The sequence below is a fragment of the Ahaetulla prasina genome, chromosome 17, assembly GCF_028640845.1.
Source record: "Ahaetulla prasina isolate Xishuangbanna chromosome 17, ASM2864084v1, whole genome shotgun sequence".
In the NCBI taxonomy this organism is placed as follows: Eukaryota; Metazoa; Chordata; class Lepidosauria; order Squamata; family Colubridae; genus Ahaetulla; species Ahaetulla prasina.
This window is the reverse complement of record NC_080555.1, coordinates 9,995,670-10,019,953: the sequence shown is the minus strand read 5'-3', so window position 1 is coordinate 10,019,953 and position 24,284 is coordinate 9,995,670. Positions and strand designations below refer to the sequence as shown.

General features: G+C 45.5%; 1 protein-coding gene across 7 annotated transcripts in view; it reads left to right on the top strand.

The window, feature by feature from the left end:
* ARHGEF2 (Rho/Rac guanine nucleotide exchange factor 2) overlaps nt 1–24,284 on the top strand; it is a 186,120-nt gene that overhangs the window by 90,285 nt on the left and 71,551 nt on the right. Inside the window, exon 1 of one of the 7 annotated variants that reach the window (XM_058159848.1) lies at nt 3,485–3,850. The exons of the other annotated variants lie outside the window; for them this stretch is intronic. Within the exon in view, the coding sequence (XP_058015831.1) occupies nt 3,788–3,850 (63 nt within the window). The 5' untranslated portion in view covers nt 3,485–3,787. Of the gene's footprint in view, nt 1–3,484; nt 3,851–24,284 lie in introns of those variants that run through there. 7 annotated transcript variants of the gene reach the window in all.

Below are 24,284 nucleotides of genomic sequence, written 5' to 3'. Positions count from 1 at the left end.
GTAGCAATTATTTTTTCTGCAGTTCTAATTATCCTCTGAAGTCTGTGTTTGTCTTGTTGGGTTGCAGAACCGAACCAGACAGTTATAGAGGTGCAAATGACAGACTCAATAATTCCTCTGTAGGAAGAACTTGCTTTGATTTAGTTTGGACGACGCTGAGAATGAGTTAATTCTCAGCTGTTTTAATAAAGTCTGTCTGTTTTTGAACGAATTGCGTCTACTACTACCTACTTGAAGTCTTCATGTTGCCGGTTTGATGGTTGTGAAGGATGTGTGTCTGAGCTCTCGAGCCTTCCCAGTGTGATGCCTATAGTTTCCTAAGATGCCTGCCCATCCCTCTTCTCAGTTCTGAAGGCCCTGGTCCCATATCGGCAGGCTTTTCATCTCCAGAAACCCTTGTCAACATCAGACCTAGTGAGAACTCAGGATGGAAAACTACCAGGAAATCCCACAGCTGTAGGTTAGACTGGGGATATTCCAGGAGACAGGAAAAGGCAACCTCTTTACGCCGCCTTTCCAAGAAAGTAGCATGGATGCGTCCATGTATTTTAGTTATATTTAAATGCCACAGAAAATGTTCCCCGTGTGATTATTGGTGGCCTTTTGAGAGAATGAAAACGATGGACCGCGTGGTTTGCAGATGTGTTTGCTTATCCAGGACAAAAGTTGAAGGAAAGCTGGGTGGTAGGAATATATTGTGCTGTTTTGGTTAAATGGCCTCCAAGGTCCCTTCCAGCTCTATTAGAATAGAATAAAATAGAATTTTTTATTGTCCAAGTGTGATTGGACACACAAGGAATTTGCCTTGGTGCATATGCTCTCAGTGTACATCAAAGAAAAGATACCTTCATCAAGGCACAACATGTACAACACTTGATAGTCATAGGGTACAAATTTAACACTTAATGATAGTCATAGGCTACAAATAAGCAATCAGGAAACAATATCAATGTAAATCATAAGGATACAAGCAACAAAGTTACAGTCCTAAGTGGGAGGAGATGGGTAATGGGAACGATGAGAAGACTAATATTAGTGCAGATTTAGTAAATAGTTTGACAGTGTTGAGGGAATTATTTGTTTAGCAGAGTGATGGCGTTCGGGGGGAAAAACTGTCTTTGTGTCTAGTTGTTCTGGTGTGCAGTGCTCTGTAGCGTCGTTTTGAGGGTAGGATTTGAAACAGTTTATGCCCAGGATATTCTGATTGATTGATTGATTGATTACATCAGGACTTCCTTCCAACACCCAGACTTCCCCAGCCAGCAAACCGGTAAGTTTGAGAAACACCGAAATGAGAGTTATCCACATTGGGCTGTTGGCCATGAGATCATCTCAGCAAGTTTTTGGTTAAAGCTTTTAGGATTATGGGAAGAGACCACAGAGTCAGGTAAAGTATTCCAAGCACTGATGATTCTGTTACAGAAGTCATATTTTCTGCAATCTAGATTAAAGCGGTTGACATTAAGTTTAAATCTATTGGTTGCTCTTGTATTATTGCAATTAAAGCTGAAGTAGTCTTTGACAGGAAGGACATTACAATAGATGATTCTATGAGTTAAACTTAGGTCTTGTCGAAGACGACTGAGTTCCAAGTTTTCCAAGCCCAGGATTTCAAGTCTAGTGGGATAAGGTATTTTGTTGTTTACAGAGGAATGGAGAACTCTTCTTGTAAAATATTTCTGGACACGTTCAATTGTATTGATGTCAGAGATATGGTGAGGGTTCCAAACAGGTGATAATGCCTTGGTATTATAATATTTATAATATTTAATATTTATAATGCCTTGGTAAGGCCACACTTGGAATATTGCATCCATTTTGGTCGCCACGATGTAAAAAAGATGTTGAGACTCTAGAAAGAGTGCAGAGAAGAGCAACAAAGATGATTAAGGGACTGGAGGCTAAAACATATGAAGAACGGTTGCAGGAACTGGGTATGTCTAGTTTAATGAAAAGAAGGACTAGGGGAAACGTGATAGCTGTGTTCCAATATCTCAGGGGTTGCCACAAAGAAGAGGGAGTCGGGCTGTTCTCCAAAGCACCTGAGGGTAGAACAAGAAGCAATGGGTGGAAACTGATCAAGGAAAGAAGCAACTTGGAACTAAGGAGAAATTTCCTGTCAGTTAGAACAATTAATCAGTGGAACGACTTGCCTTCAGAAGTTGTGAATGCTCCAAGACTGGAAATTTTAAAGAAAATGTTGGATAACCATCTGACTGAGATGGTGTAGGGTTTCCTGCCTGGGCAGGGGGTTGGACTAGAAGGCCTCCAAGGTCCCTTCCAACTCTGATGTTATATTATATTATATATTAAGTTTTGCTTTGTTCTACAACCTTTCTTGCCACAGTTGTTAAGTGAATCACTGCAGTTGTTAAGTTAGTAACACGGTTGTTAAGTGAATCTGGCTTCCCCATCACCTTTATTTGTCAGAAGGTCGCCAAAGTGGATCATGTGACACACACACACCCCCAGGACACTGCGACCATCATAAATGTTACCTCTGAATTTTGATCACATGACCCTGGAGTTGCTGCAAAGGTCGTAACTCTGAAAAACTTTTTGTAATTTTGAACGGCCACTAAGCAAACTGTTGTAAGTCAAGGACTACCTGTACTCGGGTCCATCAGTTGTCTGGAATTTTGGAAGACCGCCAGGTGTGAAATGCCGGTGTCGTGTGCCAGAAATGTCCTTTGTTAATCTCGTCGAGTTGTTTGCTGTATCTCGGAATCCGGTATTCGGCGAGTGAGCTATCGCAAGTTTTTCAGGAACTTTTCCTTTGGCTCCATCATTTTAATACCCAAGAGCTCAAATGTTTGTAGCTTGAGAAGCTGGCCGCTTGGACAGGCTGAGGATTTGAACCCAGGCCTCATTTGTTTAACCCCGACCCCCACGGTGGGGGGGACGGGGGACTGTCACCCATCTGCTGCTTTCACAAAATACGGCCCCGTGACCTCAAAATGTTGCGTCTTGCTTCTGAGGAAGTGAACAACAAAAGTGCCGTGTGCGATGATGATCGATCGCTTCCCTCTGGCTGTTAAGACAGCTTGGCGAGTGTCTGTGTGTGTCTGTGTGTGATTGTGTGCCTCTGTCCTGGGCAGCTGAGGGAAGAGCTTTTTCCTCGGCTGTGCAACAGGGTGCCACGAATCACACAACTGCTTTGAAGTCGTCCCCCCTGCCCCCATCCTGGGGATCCTCAGGGTTCGATCCTGCAAGAGCAGCCCGGCCGACAACTGGGAACCCTGCTGCATTTTCTGCATTTCCTCCGGGCGGTGCTGCTCCTCAATTGCTCTTCTCCTGCCTTGGAGAAGCCGCTCCTCCGAGCAGGAGCATCATTTGCGACAAGTGAGAAGAAGGAATTTTGGGGGGAAAAACCACCGGATCCCCCCTCCCACCCCCGAAACTGGATCCCTCCAAGCTCTTGTTTCTGATGCAATTTGCTCTACTTCTGGAACAGGGCAGCCCTTGTTTGCCTCACTTTTTTGCAAGGTGGTGTAAGAACAGAGGGGGTTTCTCCACCTCCTCCTCCTCCTCCTCTTTGAGAGGAGGAGCAAAGCAGTTTGAATAATCCAAGTTTTAGTTTTGAGCATGGCTAGTTAACTTCCTGCTTGTGAGTTGGCTGTACAAAGGAAGGGCAAGGTCTTTTCTGTCTCTCTCTCTTTCTCTCGGGTTTTTTTTTTCCATTCATCCGCTCGTCGCTGCTGTTTTTTGTTCTTTGGATGCCCCAAAACTCCTCCTGCCATCCTAAACTAGCGGGAGACCCCATCCAAATCCTCTTCAAGGCTGGATTATGTCTCGGATAGAATCTTTGGCCAGATCTAAAACCGATCGGAAGAAAGAAAACATCTTGAAGGTCAGTTCCTCTTCTTCTTTTTTTGAGTGGGGGTTGTCTTTGTTATAAGGAAGGTTTGTGGGGGGGGGAACGACCCCAGGATCTAAGGGAAGACAGTCCAGGCTGTGCGATGTGCGATGTGAGTTGTGTATTGTGGCGTAGACTTTCTCAGGGGAGGGGGGATGTGGAGGCAACTGTGGATTTGGTGCTTGGTTTCTGGGCTTTCCATCAAGCGCATTTTGGGTGGGTGGGTGGAAATATATTATCGGAAGGGAGAGTGGGCATAGCTATCAAGTTTCCAAAAAAAAAAAGAAAACAACCTTTGGTGGCTTTTTTCTTCTTCTTCTTCTTCTTCAGCCCTGAAAATGTGTAGATTCTCGGGGAAGTTTTATGAATTCATCCTAGCATGTGATTCTGGTTGCTAGTTCCACTTAAGAGCCAGATTTTTTTTTTTTTAAAATGTTATTATTCTCACACCCACCCCAAAGCCTAGGATCCTAATTTGGGACGAAAGGTCAAAATAAATGCGAGAGGCGAACGACAAGCCCTGTGATATTATTCGGGGATTTGTGAAAACTTTGCCAGGGCCATTTCGAAAATCGAAACCCTACGGAGGGGGGGGGGCGTAATATCCCCCTCCCTCAGCTTGATCGCCCGAAACCCAACCCCCCCCCCAACCCCCCAACCCCCTATGAAAATAAAACGAGGGTCTTTTGTGGCTTTTGTAACTCCTCTTGGGTAGCAGCCAAGACACAAATAGACCGTCCGTCCGTTTGGAAAGCTGCTCCCCTCGCCATGTGGTGCTGAAAACACCCTATAATTTCATTTGCATGCTTAAAGCAACTGCCTCTTCCCCTCCCCATCCCCTCCCCTCCCCACTCCACCCCTACTTCTGGTTTTCAGATCTTGCCTTGCCAGATGTCCCTTTCTCTGAAAGGGTTGCCCCAATTCCCGCAAACAATGGAGTTGCCTGTAGTTAGGCTATAATAGGATGTCCCTGAGCGGCTTCCTCATTTTGACTGCCTCAAAAGAAGAGTTTCCTGGAGTCTCTTTGGTGAATCGAAGCCATTCTTAAATACCTTCGCTCCAGGGGAAAACAGAACCTGGTTTGAATAAACCTGGTTTGGCTGCTTAGCTGGGCCCTTCCCACGGTTGCAAGGCAACGGCTGTTTTAACATTGGGGGTGGGTGGGTGCAGCTTTAACTCAGAGGCTTTCCCCGCAACCAAGCCATGCAGGGTCTCCCCCACCTGTTGGGCACATGGCGCCCATGTGCGCGCACACACTCGGATTTGGAGGGGGGAACTCAAGGCCTTTCTCCCCCCCCCCCCGCATCATGTGCTCCAGAGAAAGCCGTCATGCGGTGGCCCACTGTGCTGGCTGCCTTGTGGTCTCCAGGCGGTGCGGATCGTTTTAGCCTGCAAAAGTGGTGTTGCTTTTCCGAAATGTAGTAATACATACAGGGAATGTATTAGCTTTTGGAAGTCCCTACTCCTGGCCCAGTGGACCTCATAAGCACTCTAGAAAGAGTGCAGAGCGGAGCAACAAAGATGATTAGGGGACTGGAGACTAAAACATATGAAGAACGGGTGCAGGAACTGGGTATGTCTAGTTTAATGAAAAGAAGGACTAGGGGAGACATGATAGCAGCTTTCCGATATCTCAGGGGCTGCCCCAAAGAAGAGGGAGTCAAGCTATTCTCCAAAGCACCAGAAGGCAGGAGAAGAATGGATGGATGGAAACTAATCAAGGAGAGAAGCAACCTAGGACTAAGAAATTTCCTGACAGTTAGAACAATTAATAAGTGGAACAACTTGCCTCCAGAAATTCTGAATGCTCCAACGCTAGAAGTTTTAAGAAGTTGTTGGACAACCATTTGTCTGAAATGGTACAGGGTTTCCTGCCTGGGCAGGGGGTTGGACTAGAAGACCTTCAAGGTCCCTTACAACTCTGTTGTTGTTCTTGTTGTTGTTATTATTATTAGTCTGTTGTGAAGAGAAAATGAAGGAAGCAATCGCATGCGCTGTCTTCAAAGCCAGTGCTCAAATTATAATAATCGTCAGAATAGAGCTGGAAGGGACCTTGGAGGTCCAGGGGTCGGCAACCTTAAACACTCAAAGAGCCATTTGGACCCATTTCCCACAGAAAAGAAAACACCGGGAGCCACAAAAACTCTTTCCCTGCCTGACTATTTCCTGACCGGCCACATGTAGTTGAATTAAACGTTCTGTTTTCTTCTGAAACTTTTCTTTTCTTGGATTTGTCCATGGTTGGCCTACCGGGATTCGAAAAGCTCAATAAATTGTGGGCCGGTGGATGTCGTGCATTGGCGGTTGTGACGCATATTTTGAGTGACAGGGAGCCGCAGAAGAGGGATGAAAGAGCCGCATGCGGCTCCAGAGCCACAGTTGCTGACCCCTGTTCTTGTCCAACCTCCCCCCTCACGCAGGAGACCCTATATCAGTTCAGACAAATGGCTGTCCAGTCTTTTCTTGAAAACTTCCATTGAAAGCTGTTCCACTGGTTACTTGTCCTCACTGTTGGGAAGTTTCGCCTTAATTCCAGGTTGCTTCTTCTTGATTAGTTTTTATGACCACAAGTGGGACCAGAATTTCTGTTGGTAAGCAAGACGGTTGTTAAGTGAGTTGCGCCTAAGGTTGCAACCTTCTTCTTTTTTTTTTTTAACCACAGTTTTTAAGCGAATCATAGGGTTGTTTAAAGCATTGACTTTGCTGGTCGGAAGCGAGCTGAGAAGGTTGCAAGTGGCAGATCACGGGACCCTGGGATCCTGCAACGGGTGTAAATTCAGCCAGTTGTCAAATATTCCCATTTTGATCAGGCAATTGGAGAGGCTGCAATGGTCATAAGTGTGAGGACCGGTCATAAATAACTTTGCAGTGTTTTTTTTTTTAAGTTTTATTTTTACAATCATATCAAATAATTCATCCAATGTACAGTTATATACAATTAGTCGGGCTTGCCCAGTCACCCCCCCCCTTTTTAACACTCTTCCCTCTTCTACCTTCTTTTACTTTCCAGACCTTCCTCTCCTTCTCTTATCTACATCCTCTCCTCCCTCCACCCTACACCTTCCTTCTCCCTCTTCTACCCCTCTTCCTTCCTCTTCTCCTCTTTCCTACCTCCTACTCTCTCTTTTCTCCCTCCCCACCGTTCTAAAATGGTAACTGGGCAGACCCGACCCTACATTAATTATATTTATACATCTTCAATAATCCCTGTACATTAACCATCACTCCATCTCTAGCCTCAACCCCCCATTCCCTCCCCTTACCACCCCCCCCACCCCCACTTCCCAGAACAAAATGCAGGGTATCAAAACTAACAATCATAATCCAAAATAATTCCTAAATTATAATCTCTAGTCACTCCACACTTAATCACACTCTCAATTCCCCTCTCCTTCAGAAATATATCTAATACAAAATATTTCCTAAATTTACTCATATGCTATTCGACATTTTTTTATCTGATACTTATTTTGAATATAATCAATCCACGTTTTCCATTCTAAAATATATTTTTCTTGTGTATAGTCTTTCAAGTAAGCAGAGATTTTTGCCATCTCTGCCAGATTTGATACTTTGAGTGTCCTATAACTTTGCAGTGTTGTCGTAAGGTTTTTAAACGGTTGCTAAGTGAATGGTTGAAAGTTGTGGGTTACCTGTACTAGAAGGTGGGCTGTACATCCGTAACTGAATCAGATTAGTTTTTGGGTACAGGTAGTTCTCGACTTACAACCGTTCATTTACTGACCGTTCGAAGTTACAACGGCACTGAAAAAAAGTGACGTTTTTCACACGTGCGGCATCCCCATGATCGTGTGATCAAAATTCAGACACCCGGCAACTGACTCACATTTATGACGGGGTCACTGTCCCGGGGTGTGTGTCTCGTGATCCCCTTTTGCGACCTTCTGACCAGCAAAGTCAACTGGGTGGGGGGAGGGGAAGCCAGATTCACTTCACATCTGGGTGGCTAACTTAACAGCTGCAGTGATTCACTTAACAACCGTGGGCAGAAAGGTCGTAAAACGGGGCAAAACTCGCTTCGCAAACGTCTCCCTTAGCCACAATCCATTTTGGCCTCCCTTGTGGTCGTAAGTCGAGGACCACCCGTGGTGTAGCACAGGGGTCTCCAACCTTGGCAACTTTAAGCCTGGCGGACTTCAACTCCCAGAACCCCCCAGCCAGCTTTGCTGGCTGGGGAATTCTGGGAGTTTGAAGTCCGCCAGGCTTAAAGCTGCCAAGGTTGGAGACCCCTGGTGTAGCAGATGGTGTTTGGGAAAGCCATTTTTTTTCCTGGGTACTTTTGCAAAGCTATTTTATTGAAGAATTTTGTAATTCTTCTGTGTCAAAGTGGAATTTTGAATATTTTATTTTTTTAGCAGACTGGGACATTTTTTGGGGGGTGGGGAGAATTATTTCTTTAGAACAGAAGCACATACTATGTCAATTCTTTTTTTTTTTTAAATGCAGTGCCTTGGGGTAACTTTGTGAAATGAGAGACACAGAAAAGGAACAGCCTTTGTGGATTCCTCCCTCCCTCCCTCCAAATTCTACAGAAATGATTTTTTTTGGGGGGGGAAGTGGTGGGGGGAGGGGGAGAGATCCTTCTCCATCAAGCATGGAGCTGTGATTTATTCTAGCATTTAGGGAACGGTTGCGTTTGGCCATAAAGTCAGGATGTTGAATTGCAGTTTATTTTTAAAACAGCTCAACTGCCGAGCCTTAAAATAGCTTTCCCATCTTAAAACTTGTTTTTTCTTTCTTCTTTTTTTTTTTTAATCCTAAAACTTTTTTTTTTTTTTTTAAGCTCATGGGAGCTGGGAGATAGATACAAGCCATCTCAGATTCCGGCGTTTTAGAATTGAAACGTGTTTGGACGTTCCTGATAGATCAATAAACAAGGGTGGGGGGGAGCGGTTAAAAAAAAACCAACTTTATGCCAATTTTGGGGAAACGTGTAGCCTGCAGACCTCGTGTTAATCCTTACAAGAATGAGGTGGGGGTCTATTGTTCCTTTCTATTTTACGGACCAGGAACTGAGATGGGTGGAATTTGTAGGCGAGTGACACCAGACTCCAACAAAGTCAGATTATTTAGGTTCAGTTTTGATGGGGGAAGTTAACTAGACCAGGGGTCCCCAACTTTTCGGACCTCAGGGACCACTAAATTCATAATTTTAAATCCCGTGGACCACTAATATGATCTGCTTAATGACCAGCTGGGTGGATGTGGCTAGGTGGTCATGTGACTGGGTGGGCATGACCAATTCGATGTCACTCACGTCCTAGGGGTGCCTCGCTGGCCTCTACTCGCCCCTCCCCTCTCAGCCACTCCTCAACTCCCCCCCCCGCCCCCGGGCTCCTTAGGGCCCCAACAGGAAGCAGTTGTTGCAGCTAAGCAGCCATCACGAGAAAAGAGTTGGCAAAAGAGCTCATTTGGATCTGACCGAGAAGGTGGCTCAGCAGAAGCACCTCACTGAGGACTGAGGACTAGGCGCATAGGCTTTCCAAACAGAGGGAAGACCTGCAGGAGTGCAAGGCCAGCGACCGGCGCCTGGAGGCTCAGTGGGCTGAGATGGTCAGCCAGTTCCAGGCCATGATGCAGTCCCACTGGAACAAGCCCTCTGGCTGTTCACCACCAGCGGCTCTTCCCTCCAGCCTTCACCCAAAGCCCCCACCAGGAGGCTGAAGCAGACCCCAAGTCAGAATTTCTGCCCCCCTCCAACCCCCACAAAAAGACCCCGAAGGGGGAGACTCTCTGCAGCAACACAAGCACTCATTGCACATATCCAGTCCAGGAGCCATAGTTTAAGGATTCCTGATTTAGCGCAATATAAAAAATGCAAATAATTTTTCTGGGGACCACCAAAATTTTCTCACGGACCCCCAGTTGGTGACCGCTGAACTAGACCTACTCAGATGATGACCTTGTTCTCTTCACGCGAGACCCAGAACGGCTACAAAGACACGTACATGAACTTCACAACGCAGGAGAACCATTGGGGTTAAAAATAAACCCGGAAAAGAGCGAAGTTATGTTTAATAAATTCACCGGAGACAGTAACATTTTTTTTTATACCTGGAAAAGAACCAGATGTCGTAAACCGCTACATATACCTCGGCCAACATTATATCACCATGGAAGGTGATAATAAAGGAAATGGAATAGCAGGTTGAATGTGGTTGACACCCATTTGGCAAGCCAGATGTAATTTTTGAAGAACAATCTCACCCTGTGCCAGAAGAGAAAAGTTTTCATTCAGCGTGTGTCACCTGCTCTAACATACGCCGGCGAAACCTGGACACTAACTTCACAACCGACACAAAAACTACGAGTGACGCAAAGAGCCATGGGAAGACCAGACAAGATAAGAAGACCTGCACGTGGATTACATACAAAAGTGTAGGATGCCATCAAGGGAGTAAAAGAATTGAAATGGGAGTGGGTTGGTCCCATAGCAAGAGGAACTGATGGCAGGATGGGGGGGGACTAAGGCGGTCGTAGAATGGATCCCACTGGATCAAAAGCGTCCCTGAAAGAGACCTAAAGCAAGAGGGATTGATGACGTCGGCAAGCATGGTGGATCCAGTTGGCAAAGGAAAGCCCAGAACTGTATTGGTTGGAAATATACAGAAGAGGACTTCATCCTGCCATGGATAGACCATAGTTAGAATGGTGATGATGGTTATCTGTACTCGATTCCTGCAATCGTACTTCAAGGACGGTTTTTCAAGAAGAGACGGGACAGCCATTGGTCCAGAGTGGTATAGAGTCCCCCGCTTCAACAGGGGGTGGGACTAGAAGACCTGATTCAGATTAAATAGAGTTGGAAGGGACCTTGCAGGTCATCTAGTCCAACCCCCCCGCCCAAGCAGACCCTACACCATTTCTGACAGAGGACAGTTCCAGTGGTGAAGCTTCCACAACTTCCGAAGGCAACTGGTGGCTCAACAGACTAATGCAGTCTGCTATTAACAGCAGCTGCTTGCAATTACTGCAGGTTCAAGTCCCACCAGGCCCAAGGTTGACTCAGCCTCCCATCCTTTATAAGATAGGTAAAATGAGGACCCAGATTGTTGGGGGCAATAAGATGACTTTGTATATAAATATACAAATAGAATGAAGACTATTGCTTAACATAGTGTAAGCCGCCCTGAGTCTTCGGAGAAGGGCGGGATATAAATGCAAATTAAAAAAAAAAAATCTGTTCCTTCGGTTGATTGCTCTCACTGTCCGAAAATTTCTCCGTCCCTTTCAACTCTGCTACAGGTAGTCCTCGATTTACACCAGTTCCGCTTAGTGACCGTTCAAAGTTACAACAGCCCTTAAAAAAAGTGACTTAGGGCAGTTTTTTCACAGTTAACAATGGCGGAGACAAGGCGTGTTATGGGAAACCCAGCCGTGGCGCCTTGTTAACTCAGGTGTCGTTGCCACAGGAACCGAGGGACTTGAGGGAGACCTCCGCTCGACAAACAACAGGTTTTTTTTCCTTTGTGTGAGGCTCCGGGGACCCGCTGTGTTTTTTTCCCCCCCTTTTGTGTTCCACAACAGGAGATGCAGTGAGGGAGAGATGGCGAGGTCAGACGGCAATCGGGGAGCAATGCCCAGGGCTCCTTTTGAGTTTTTGGCCTTGTTGATCCGACCGGGCTGTTGCGGCAGCGTGGCAGCTTCCAGAAGCGCTCGGGCACTGCCCTTTGTGGCTTTTCTCTTCCCGCCCAGCTTTCTTGCAAAACAATGGATGTTGAAATCGTTCTTGGGTCTCTCGAAAGCCCAGTCTTGTTTTTGTGCCGCGAAGGGAAGGGAAGGGTGGGGGGGCCTAGTTGGAAGGTTCCTTTAAGTTGATGCAAGCCTCGTTCTAGCCTCCCCTCTTGGCAGCCGCGGCTGGCACCCCCGACTCTCTCCGCTGCCAAACCAGGGTGGCCATTGATCAGGCAGATGTTTCTCGGAAGCTTGGAGACGGAAACAGGACCCTCGGATGTGGTGGACCGAGATGGAAGGAGAAGGCTGGGAAGGCCAAGCCTTTTGATGCCGCCCAAGGCTGCAGTTCGGCTTTCTGAGAACTTGTGGGCTTTAATTGGTGCAATGTCCATTTTCACACTTGGAGGGCAAGCCCTTCCTTTGAGAAAGCAATTGGGGGTGGGGGAATTGGGAAGGGGGCATCTGGTGCTTTTTCTGTTTCTAGACCCGAGGACTGGCCTTTGTTCCTTTTGTCCCAGAAAGTTGATACCTATACAGCTCATACCGGTAATTCGTTAGTGCTGCCATAAAACCTGCCTTTGATGTAATTGCTGGGTTGGGCTCTTCCTGGCATTTATTGGAGTGGGGAAAGGAAAGAGAGAGAGAGACAGAGAGAGAGAGGGAGAGATGGACTGCCCATCTGTCAAAAATGGTGTAGGGCTGTGATGGGGAACCTATGGCACGTATGCGCAGTGCCCTCTCTGATGGCATGTGAACCTTTGCCCCAGTTCAGCTCTGCTGAGCATGCACGCCCGCCTCCCACCAGCCAGATGGTCCTTGGGTCTCTGCCACGCATGTATGGGGTGGGAGGCGTGCAGGGGGCTGCGCATGCACAGGGAGAAGAATGTGTGCGCGCACGCATGTGTGTGGGGGAAGGGCGCATGGGGGGGCCACATGCACAGGGTGGGGCACATGCACGGGGTGAGACTTCATTCGCACACGCATTTGCACACACACACACACACACATGCGCTTTGGGCCCTCGATCCAGAAAAAGGTTAGCCCTCCCTTGCGTAGGGTCTCCTGCTTGTGCAGGGGGTTGGGCTAGATGACCTACAAGGTCCCTTCCAACTCTGTTCATCTGAAATCGGAAAGAGGTCAACGTTGTCTGTGGGGTGACCCTTGTTTTTCCCAGAAGCCCCTTCCGTCTTTGGTCTGCTCCGGGGGTGGGTGGGTGGAAAAAGTTCTTTTTGCTAAACTCTGCTTTGTAGCGAGTCAACCATGGCAGCTCCGCCTGCAGACGCGACCCCCTAATTTGGGTGGTCTTCGATGTACGACTTACCGTTGGGAACTATAATTTATGTCGCTAAGCAAGATGGTTGTTAAGGGAGCCGTGCCTCATTTTTACAAACCTTCTTTTGCCAGGGTGGTTCAGTGAATCGGTTGAAGTTGGTAAGTGCGGTCGTTAAGACAGTCTTCCTTCTCCCCTCTTGACTTTTCTTGTCAGAAGCCAGTTGGAAAGATTACAAGTGGTGATCATGTCAACACACACACACACACACACACACACACACACACACACACACGGGACTCTGCAATTGTCATGAATTCAAGTCAGTTACCAGTCCTCCAAATTTGGATCTTGTGGCAACGGGGATGCTGTAACGGTCATAAGTCATAGCACTTTTTTCAGTGAACCAGTCCCTAGAAGAATGGTTGTAAGTTGAGAACTAGCTGTAACGAAATAATGTGGTTTTTGAGTCTAAACTTCAGACCTGATGGCCACCACTCAGCACTGGTTTGGTTTTTAAGTTTCGTGGAATCATAGGGCTGGAAGGGACCTTGGGAGGTCTACTAGTCCAGCCCTCTACTCAACCAGGAGACTCTAGCCATCGAAACTACACGGCTATGGATGAAACATGTCACAGTGATACCCATGGTCATCGGGGCACTTGGTGCCATGTCCAAGAACTTTATAAGATACATCAACAATGTCGGTCTACGACCATTTTAGTTTGATTCGGCCTTTAAATATTTGTTTTTAATTCTGTTTTAAAACTTGTTGTTGATATTTTGTCTTTTAAATATGGCTGTAAGTCCTGAGTCCTTCGGGAGAAGGGCGGTATAGAAATTAAATTAGAAATAAATAAATAAATAAAATAAACAAATTGCAGCTTCCTGCAATAACACCAGCGGAACTGCAGAAAACTGAGCTACTTGGAACAACGTACATCTTAAGAAGGTACTTGGTTGATACCTGGGACGCTGGCAGCAACCCATATCCAGAATGCGGCTGCGCGGGTTATTGAGGGAGCAGTTCGGAGCTCCCACGTAACACCTATCCTGCACAGACTGCACTGGCTACCTGTTGTTTTCCGGGTGCGCTTCAAGGTATTGGTTACCACCTTTAAAGCGCTCCATGGCTTAGGACCGGGTCACTTACGGGACCGCCTACTGCCGGCCTCTATCTCCCAGCGTCCAGTGCGTTCCCACAGAGAGGGACTCCTCAGGGTGCCGTCAGCCAAACAGTGTCGAGGGCCTTCTCTGTGGGGGCTCCTACCCTGTGGAACGAGCTTCCCCTCGGGCTTCGACAACTACCTGACCTTAGGACCTTTCGCCGCGAACTCAAAACCTATTTATTTCATATGGCTGGACTGGCCTGATTCTTAAATTTTTAAATTTTAATTGTGGGTTTTAAATTGTTGTAATTTGTATGGGGTGTAATGTTATTTTAAATTTCTGGCATATTTGAATTAGTTTTTTAAGGGTTGTTTTAATTATGATGTATATTTCTGTTTTGTATTTTACTTGCCTGTTCACCGCCCTGAGTCCTTCGGGAGAAGGGCGGTATACAAATTAAAACATTATTATTATTATTATTATTATTATTATTATTATTATTATTATTATTATTATTATTATTATTATTATATCAACCATCAGCACCAGTCAGTAGTATTTGTGATGCTCAGTTGGCTGAGTTTCATATTTAATGAATAAAAGAGGTGATGATGATGATGATGGAGGTCTTTTAGTCTAGCCCCCTGCTGAAGCAGGAGACCTTATATCATTGCATACAGGTGGCTGTCCAGTCTCTTCTTAAAAATGTAAAATGTTGGAGGGCCCAGAACTCCTGGAGGGAAGCCGTTCCATTGTTTCTCCCCACCTCCCTCCTGACCTTATGCCTCATCTGGCTTTTCAAAGGGCTTTGTAGATCCCAAACCAGGATCCTGTTTGTGCTACAGGAAGTCCTCAACTTACAACCGCGATGGAGCCCAAAACCGATGTTGCTAAGTGAGGAATTTTGCTCAGTGAGCCTTGCCCCGTTTTACGACTTCTCTTGTCACCCTTTTTTTTTTCAGTGATTGACTGCAGTTGTTAAACGAGCAACCCGGGCTTCCCTATTGACTTCACTTGTCTTGGGCAGATTGCAAAATGGGTCCCGGGCACTGCAATCGTCATAAATATGAATCAATGGCCATGCTTCCGAATTTTGATCTCGTAACCGTGATGGGGGCTACTGCAACGGTCACAAGCGTGAAAAACGGTCTCAAATGGCATTTTTCCAGTGATGTTGTAACTTCAAACGGTCACTAAGCAAACTGTTGTAAGTCGAGGACTACCTTTCTTCTAAAGAAACCCTGTGGATTCAGTTGTTGTTGGAGATGCTGCTGTCTTTATTACACCACCCAGTTGTAAATTTTTGTGGAAGAAGGGGGAAAAAAAAAACATTGGGGATTTCCTAAATGCGGAGAGCTAAATTTAATGGGCAATCTGGCCTTTATTTGGCCTTTAAAAAACGGTGTTTCCTCCCCTCCCTCCCTCTTTTTTCTTTTCCTTTTTCAACCTCTGCTGAACATCAACCTCCAACCTCTCCTGGTGTTTTTTGTGTTTTTTTATTTTCATTCCCCTCCCTTTCCTTTCCAAGAACCTGGGAATGGTGCCATCTTTCCCCAGCCAGCTGCCACGTCATTTCACCAGTCGTAACCCTCAAAGTCATTGTGGTTTTGCCTGACGCTTGAGAGGGATCCACGCTTATGTGCAGGGAGGGTTTTTTTTTGGGAGGGGGAGTAAGAGCAGGGGAAGATGGCCTGGGGTAGCCCCTATCTGCTCTGGCATTCAAATCTAACCCAGAGCCCAATGTTGCTTGGGGGGCTGCCTAGGATAGGATAGGGATAGGGATAGGGATAGGATAGGATAGGAACGGAACGGGATAGGAATGGGATAGGAATAGAATAGAATAGAATAGAATAGAATAGAATAGAATAGAATAGAATAGAATAGAATAGAATAGAATTAGGAGCAGAACGAAATAGGAACAGAATAGAATAGAATAGAATAGAATTAGGAGCAGAACGAAATAGGAACAGAACAGAACAGAACAGAATAGAATAGAATAGAAAAGAAACAGAAGGGAAGGGAATAGAATAGAATAGAATAGAATAGAATAGAATAGAATAGAATAGAATAGAATAGAATAGAACGGAACGGAACGGAACGGAACGGAACGGAACGGAACGGAACGGAACAGAATAGAACAGAACAGAACAGAACAGAACAGAACAGAATAAGGAACAGAATAGGAACAGAATAGAATAGAATAGAATAGAATAGAATAGAATAGAATAGAATAGAATAGAATAGAATAGAATAGAAATAAGAACAGAACGGAATAGGAATGAGAATAGAAATAGGAATGGAATGGAATGGAATGAAATGGAATGGAATGGAATAGAATAGAATAGAATAGAATTCTTTATTGGCCAAGTGTGATTGGACACACAAGGAATTTGGTGTACATGCTCTCAGTGTACATAAGGAGAATAAAATACATTCATCAAGAATAAAAAAGATACAACGCTTAGTGATAGTCAAGGTTACTAATAAGCTATCAAATCGTACTAGGAAACAAGTAAAAACAATACAAATCGAAAGATACAAGCAACATGGTTATAGTCATAAGCGGGAAGAGATAAGTACTAGGAAGGAAGAGAAGAATAATAGTAATACAGTCTTAGTAAATTATTTGACAGTGTTGTGGGAATTAGTTGTTAAGCAGAGTGATGGCATTCGGGAAGAAACTGTCCTTGTGTCTAGTTGTTCTGGTGTGCAGTGCTCTGTAGCGTTGTTTTGAGGGTAGGAGTTGAAACAGTTTATGTCCAGGATGCGAGGAGTCTGTAAATATTTTCACGGCCCTCTTCTTGATTCATGCAGTATACAGGTCCTCAGTGGAAGGCAGGTTGGTAGCAATTATTTTTTCTGCAGTTCTAATGATCCTCTGAAGTCTGTGTTTTTCTTGTTGGGCTGCAGAACCAAACCAGACAGTTACAGAGGTGCAGATGACAGACTCAATAATTCCTCTGTAGAACTGGATCAGCAGCTCCTTGGGCAGTTTGAGCTTCCTGAGTTGGCACAGAAAGAACATTCTTTGTTGAGCTTTTTTGATGACCTTTTTGATGTTGGGTGTCCATTTTAGGTCTTGCGATATGGTAGAACCGCTGTGCTCCCCTCTGTGCCTGTTGCTTGGCCAACTCTTCTTTGCCCCTTCAAACTTTCCCCTTCAAAACAAGCATCTGTGCGTCAGGAAAGTAAATCTACTTTTTAATCTGCTGGTTGTGAGTAAAGAGATGAATAATCCGTGTGGCTTTTCAGCATGGTGTTTATTGGGAATTATTTACCTTGGTCAAACCTCATCATCATTCCAGCCATTGTATGTCCACTGTGGGATGAAGGCCACTTCCACTCATTTCCAATCAATACGATCCTGAGGTTTCCTTTGCCTAGTTGGGCCCACCATACAGGTAGTCCTCAAATTACGACCATATAACGGAGCCTCACATTTCAGTTGCTAAGTGAAACATTTGTTAAGTGAGTGTTGCCCCATTTTGCGACCTTTCTTGCCACAGTCGCTAAGAGAATCAGCTCATTGAGTGACTGTTCAAAGTGACAACGGCACTGAAAAAAAGGAACTTTCGACCGTTTTTCACACTTACGGCCATTGCAGCATCCCCACGGTCACATGATCAAAATTCAGACGCTTGACAACTGGTTCATTTTTATGACGCTCGCAGGGCCCCGGGGGGGAGGTCACCTGATCCCCTTGTGCGACCTTCTGACAAGCAAAGTCAATGGGGGGAAACCAGATTCACTTAACAACTTAAGGAGTGGTGCGGAGGCCTAGAGGTGGAGCTCTCGCCTCACAATCAGGAGGCTATGAGTTCGATCCTAGGTAGAGGCAGATATTTCTCTCTCTGGGCACAATGAGAGTATATCTGCTGAACAAAACTCGGCACTGGCAACAGGAAAGGCATCCGGCCAGTAAACGCTCTGTTAGCTCCATTCAGTTGCCCAGACTCCGCTCCGCAAGGGATAATGGGGTCATTAAAGGAGGATGAGGATGGTGTTACTCCCTTAACAAGTGCAGTGATTCCCTTAACAACAGCGCCAGGAAAAGCCGTAAAATGGGTCAGAACTCATTTAATAAATGTTTCACTTAGCAACATACATTTTGGGCTCCATTGTGGTCGTAAGTTGAGGAACTACCGGTAGTGGTATTTCCCTGTAATTATTGACCTCTTAAGAGGAAGAATTTAAGTGCGTTTCTGGGACAGCCGCTCAGAGCCCAATTCGTTTGATACCAGAAGGCAGTAAAGTAGAGGAAGGGAGATATTTTATTTGGTGAGAAACTTGCAAGTTTGCAGTTGAGTCAGCCACCCTTTTTTTGTCATCTTGATGGACTGAAGAGCTGCAAGCAGATACTTTTTATTTGATAAGGACAGCTGCCTAGAAAGGGCCATAAAAGTAAAGAAACCCCCACCCCCCCACCCCTCTCTCCCCCTCCTTTTATACAGATTTGTGGAAGTTAAACTTCCCCATTCAAGTAAAGAAACTTTCTTGGAACACCCTTGTTTCCGCATGAAAGTCACTCTTGACGTTCTCAGAAGACGACGTTGTTGTCTAAAATGGAGCTCTCAGAATCACACTGTTAGCAGAATGAGATTTGAAAGAGGATAGAGCTGGAAGGGACCTTGGAGGTCTTCTAGTCCAACCCTCTGCTCAAGCAGGAAGCCCTATTTCAAGACAGGCGACTGCCCAGTCTCTTCTTAAAAACCTCCGGTGATGCCTAAAAGAATATATCGATATCTAAAAGAATCTATTATAATTACAATGAGCATATTTAAGGTTAGAAGTTGGAAGACAAAGATTATGGAGATTTAATTGTATTATTATTGTTAGCACTATGTCAAAAATATATTGACCCAGTCAATACACTGTCCACAAAAGATGTTGGTTGTTAAAGGAAAATAGCAAATAAAACATATACAAAAAAGAAGAAGAAGAAGAAGAAATGTCTCACTTAACAACAGAAAGTTTGGACTCAGTAGTGCTTGTAAGGGGAGGGATACCTGTATTTCAAGGTGACTTTTGCTGGGAGATGCAAATGTTTTTTTCAAGAACTGCATATGCCCGTCTTCTGTTTCTTACATCTGAATAACAGAACAATAACAGAATAACAGAGTTGGAAGGGACCTTAGAGGTCATCTAGTCCAACCACCACCACCCCGCCCAAGCAGGAGAGCCTACTCCATTTCTGACAGATGGCAGATCTCTACTTTTCAATCAATCAATCAGAATAGAGTTGGCGGGTCTTCTAGTCCAGCCCCCCTGCTCAAGCAGGAAAACCCCATATGATTTCAGACAAGTGACTGCCCAGTCTCTTCTTAAAAACCTCCGATGATGGAGCAGCCACAACTTCTGGTGGCAAGCTGTTCCACTGGTTAATTGTTCTCACCGCCAGGAAATTTCTCCTTAATTCCAGGTTGCTGCTTCTTCTAACTTAGTTTCCATCCATGGTTTCTTGTCCTGCCTTCTGGTGCTTTGGACAACAAGTTGTTCCCCCTCTACTTTGGGGCAGCCCCTCAAATACTGGAAGACAGTTATCATGTCTCCCCCAGTCCTTCTTTTCTTTAGAGCCGGGGTCTCCAACTTTGGCCATTTTAAGCCTGGCGGACTTCAACTCCCAGAATTTGCTTTGCTTTGCTGGCTGGAGGATTCTGGGAGTTGAAGTCCGCCAGGCTTAAAGTGGCCAAGGTTGGAGACCCCTGCTCTAGACCAGTCATACCCAATTCCTGCAACTGTTCTTCCTATATTTTAGTCTCCTGGCTTTTGATCATCTTAGTTGCTCTTTTTCTTCTCTTCTTTCCTGCAAAATTGATAATTCCTGGTTTTATGTTTCGTTTTATGTTTTCCCAAAACTTTCCTCCTTTCTGTCTGGGCTCAGGTGATGTTGTGTTAAAGATGCTGAATAGAATAGAATAGAATAGAATAGAATAGAATAGAATAGAATAGAATAGAATTTTTTATTGGCCAAGTGTGATTGGACACACAAGGAATTTGTCTTGGTGCATAGGCTCTCGGTGTACATAAAAGAAAAGATACATTCGTCAAGAATCATAGAAGAGAAGAGGAGAGGAGAGGAGAGAAAAGAAGAGAAGAGAAGAGAAGAGAAGAGAAGAGAATTTTGTATTGGCCAAGTGTGATTGGACACACAAGAAATTTGTCTTGGTGCATATGCTCTTAGTGTACATAAAAGAAAAGATACCTTCATCAAGAATCATAAGGTACAACACTTAATGATCGAATAGAAAATTAGAATAGAATAGAATAGAATAGAATAGAATAGAATAGAATAGAATAGAATAGAATTTTTTATTGGCCAAGTGTGACAAATAAGGAATTTGTCTTGGTGCATCTGCTCTCAGTGTACATAAAAGAAAAGATACCTTCATCAAGGTACAACACTTACAACACTTAATGATAGTCATAGGCTACAAATAAGCAATCAGGAAACAATAAGATAAGACAAGGCTTGAGCGCTTCTTCCCACCCTCTGCTTGTGACATTGTGGATTGTGTCCTGTTAAACCAGACTGCCCCGTGGGCCGGATGAGAACAACCAGGGCTGGTGCTAAGCCAATGTTTGCTTAACTCCAGCAGTGTTTGCTCAGAGAGCTACAGTTGGCTGGGTTCCCACGCTACACTGACCTACCAACCATGATTTACAATCCACAGTGGCTGGATTCACAGAGACCAGCAGCAAATGCAAGCGGGCTGGCTTATTGTGATGCCTGAAGCCCCCTCCCCTCACACACACACACTTCCCCCAGCCAACCCAGAATTCTTCCTGCCTGGTTCACTCCAACGTCTCTCGCTGCCTGGCTGCCTCCCCAATTGGTAGCTGGAGCCGAACTGGAAAACACTGAACAAAAATTGTGTTTTGAGTTGTCCAAGCATTGGCGCCCCTCCCTCAGCAGAGGACATTAGGCAAGGAGGGGGGAGGCAGGCTCGATGGGGCTGGAATGGATGGGAGTCCTGCTTCTTGCCCAGTTTTGTGAGCGCAAGCTGTGGGTGTTGCACTCTTTTTTATGGGGGAGGTAATGCCTTCTTCGGGCCCAGCTAAAGAATTTAGGGAACATGCAGAGAGTGGACTTAAATTTGTCTTTGTGTTGACAGCAGTGGCTCAGTGGCTAAGACGCTGAGCTTGTCGATTGAAAGGTCGGCAGTTCAGCGGTTCGAATCCCTAGCGCCGCGTAACGGGGTGAGCTCCTGTGACTTGTCCCAGTTTCTGCCAACCTAGCAGTTCGAAAGCAGGTTAAAAATGCCAGTAGGTGCATTTGGTGGGAAGGGAAGAGCGTTCCGTGCGCCTTTGGTGTTGAGTCATGCTGGCCACATGATCACGGAGACGTCTTCGGACAGCGCTGGCTCTTCGGCTTTGAAACGGAGATGAGCAACGCCCCCTAGAGTCAGGAACGACTAGCATGTATGTGCCAGGGGAACCTTTACCTTTACTTAATGCCTTGGGGCCTGGGTAAAGAATTTAGGGAACATGCAGAGAGTAGAGGCTGTCTTAAATTTGTCTTAACATGTGAACTTGTCTCTAGTTTTGTTCCCAAAACATACTTTGCAGACGTCCTTCATTGGGAGTCCTCGACTTATGACAACAATTGAGCCCGAAACTTCTGCTGTTAAGTGAGACATTTGTTAAGTGTGTTTTGCCCCATTTTACAACCTACCTTGCCACCGTTGTTAAGTGAATCACTGCCGTTGATAAGTGAGTAACCCGGTTGTTAAATGAGTCTGGTTTCCCCGTTGACTTTGCTTGTCAAAAGGTCACACAGCAAAGGTTATAAGTATGAACCAATTGCCAAGCATCTGAATTTTGATCATGGGGATCCTTCAAAAGTCACTTTTTTCAGTTCCGTTGTAACTTTGAATGGTCACTAAATGAACTGCTATAAGGACTACCTGTACAGTACACCTCCCCATGCAAGCGGTTGTTTTTGGCTACTCTGCAGTCTGTTTCTGACTTTCGTTTTCTGGCCTCAGTTTCTCCACGTGGGTGGCTTCCGGATGCCTGGGTTTGTGCGACAGATTAGATGAAGAGTTGGGGGTCAGTTTGCCCGTGGCAGGAGCCCATCCTGTGTCTGCGCAGGTTGTATGAACCAGCCTGTCACCTTAAGACAGTGGTTCTGAACCTTTATAGTGCTGCGACCCCTTTAATACAATTCCCCACGATGTGGCGACCCCAACCGTAAAATTATTTTCGTTTTGAACTTATCGCGCCTGAAGCCGTCTTGGCTAGCGATCTGAACTGCTTGTGATTGTCTTGAGGACGGAGGCATTAAAGTGGAGACTCCTCCCCTATTAAGTTTATGGCGCCTGAAGCCAGATTAGGCTAGCAATGGGGAGTGATTGCAGCTGGCTTGAGAGGGAGACATCAGAGCAAAGATTTCTCTCTTTTTTAATTCATCGCGCCTGAAGCCGAATCCGGCTAGCGATTTGAAGAGCCTGCAGCTGGCTTGTGGAGTCAACCATTGGAGCGCGATTCTTCGACTCCCATATTTCCGATGGTCTTAGGTGACCCCTGGCAAATCTTCATTCGACCCCCAACGGGGTCCCAACCCACAGGTTGAGAACCGCTGCCTTAAGAGCCTTGGTGGTGCAGTGGTTAGAATGCAGTCCTGAAGCTACTTCTGCTGCCTGCCGGCTGCCTGCAATTTGACAGTTTGAATCTCACCAGGCTCAAGGTCGACTCATCCTTCCGCCCTTCCGAGTTGGGTAAAATGAGGACCCAGATTGTTGGGGGCAAAATGCTGACTCTGTAAACAGCTTAGAGAGGGCTGTAAAGCACTGTAGAACAGTATATAAGTGCTGTTGCTGTTAAGCCAAAAGCCAAACCAGATGTTTTATTTAGAATAGAATAGAATAGAATAGAATAGAATAGAATAGAATAGAATAGAATAGAATAGAATAGAATAGAATAACGGACCACACCCACCCAGCTGGTCATTAGGCAGGTCACATTGATGGTCCGTGGGATTTAAAATTATGAATTTAGTGGTCCCTGAGGTCTGAAAAGTTGGGGACCCCTGCTCTAAATATAGTTTAGAGGAATTTGTTATAGGGAGCGTGTCTGTAGATCACTACAACAGTTACAATAGTTCACTTAGTGACCTATTCGGAGTTACAACGGCACTGAAAAAAAGTGACTTGGGACCATTTTTCACACTTAACGACCGTTGCAGCATCCCCACAATCGTTTCATCGGAGGTTCGGCAACTGATTCATACTTATGACCGTTGCTCTGCCGTTTACGTTTGGATGCTTGGCAACCGGCTCATATTTATGACAGTCGTGAGGATGTGATATTATGATCCCCTTTTGCGACCTCCTGACAAGCAACGTCGATGGGGGGAAACCAGATTCACTTACCAGCCGTGTGACTTACTTAACAACGGCAGTGGTTCGCTGAACAAACGCGGCAAGAAAAATTGTAAAATGGGGCAAAACTCACTTAAGAAATGTCTCACTTAGCAACATAAATTTTGGGGTCAGTTGTGGTCGTCAGTGGAGGATCAACTGCATATGCTTTTTTTTTTAAAGATGATAGATTAGCCAAGTTGCTAGAGATTTTTTTTTATGCTATTCTTTTTGGGGTCTTCTTTGATAGATTTAACTCATAGCTGATCTGTCACTTAAATATTTCTTAGAATACAATACCAGAGTTGGAAAGGGACCTTGGAGGTCTTCTAGCCCAACCCCTTGCTCAGGCACGAAATCGTATACTTTCTTAGACAAATGGTTGTCCAGTCTCTTCTTAAAAACCTCCAGTGATGGAGCACCCACAACATCTGGTGGCAAGCTGTTCCGTTGCCTAATTGTCCTCCCTCCTCAATTCCAAGTTGCTTCTCTCCTGGATGAGTTTCCATCCATTGTTTCTCCTCCTGCCCTTTGGTGTTTTTCTCTTGGCTGACCTTGCAATTCTTAGCTGCCTCCTGGACGGGCTCCAGCAGTTTCAGAATAACATGTTTGTCTTACCGAAAGGACCTCCTGTCCCCACTCTGGAATCCCACAACTTCTCTGCTAAGAGTTCCCCGGGGCTTCCAATTTGTCTGGAATAGTATGGGGTCTCCTGCTTGAGCAGGGGGCTGGCCTAGAAGACCTCCAAAGGTCCCTTCCAGCTCTACTCTGATTGATTGCCATGTGTGGAAAAGAGCTAGTCCAGGGGTCTGCAAACTTGGCTCTTTTAAGACTTGTGGACTTCAACTCCCAGAGTTGGAAGGGACCTTGGAGGTCTTCTAGTCCAGGGGTCTGCAAACTTGGCTCTTTTAAGACTTGTGGACTTCAACTCCCAGAGTTGGAAGGGACCTGGGAGGTCTTCTAGTCCAGGGGTCTGCAAACTTGGCTCTTTTAAG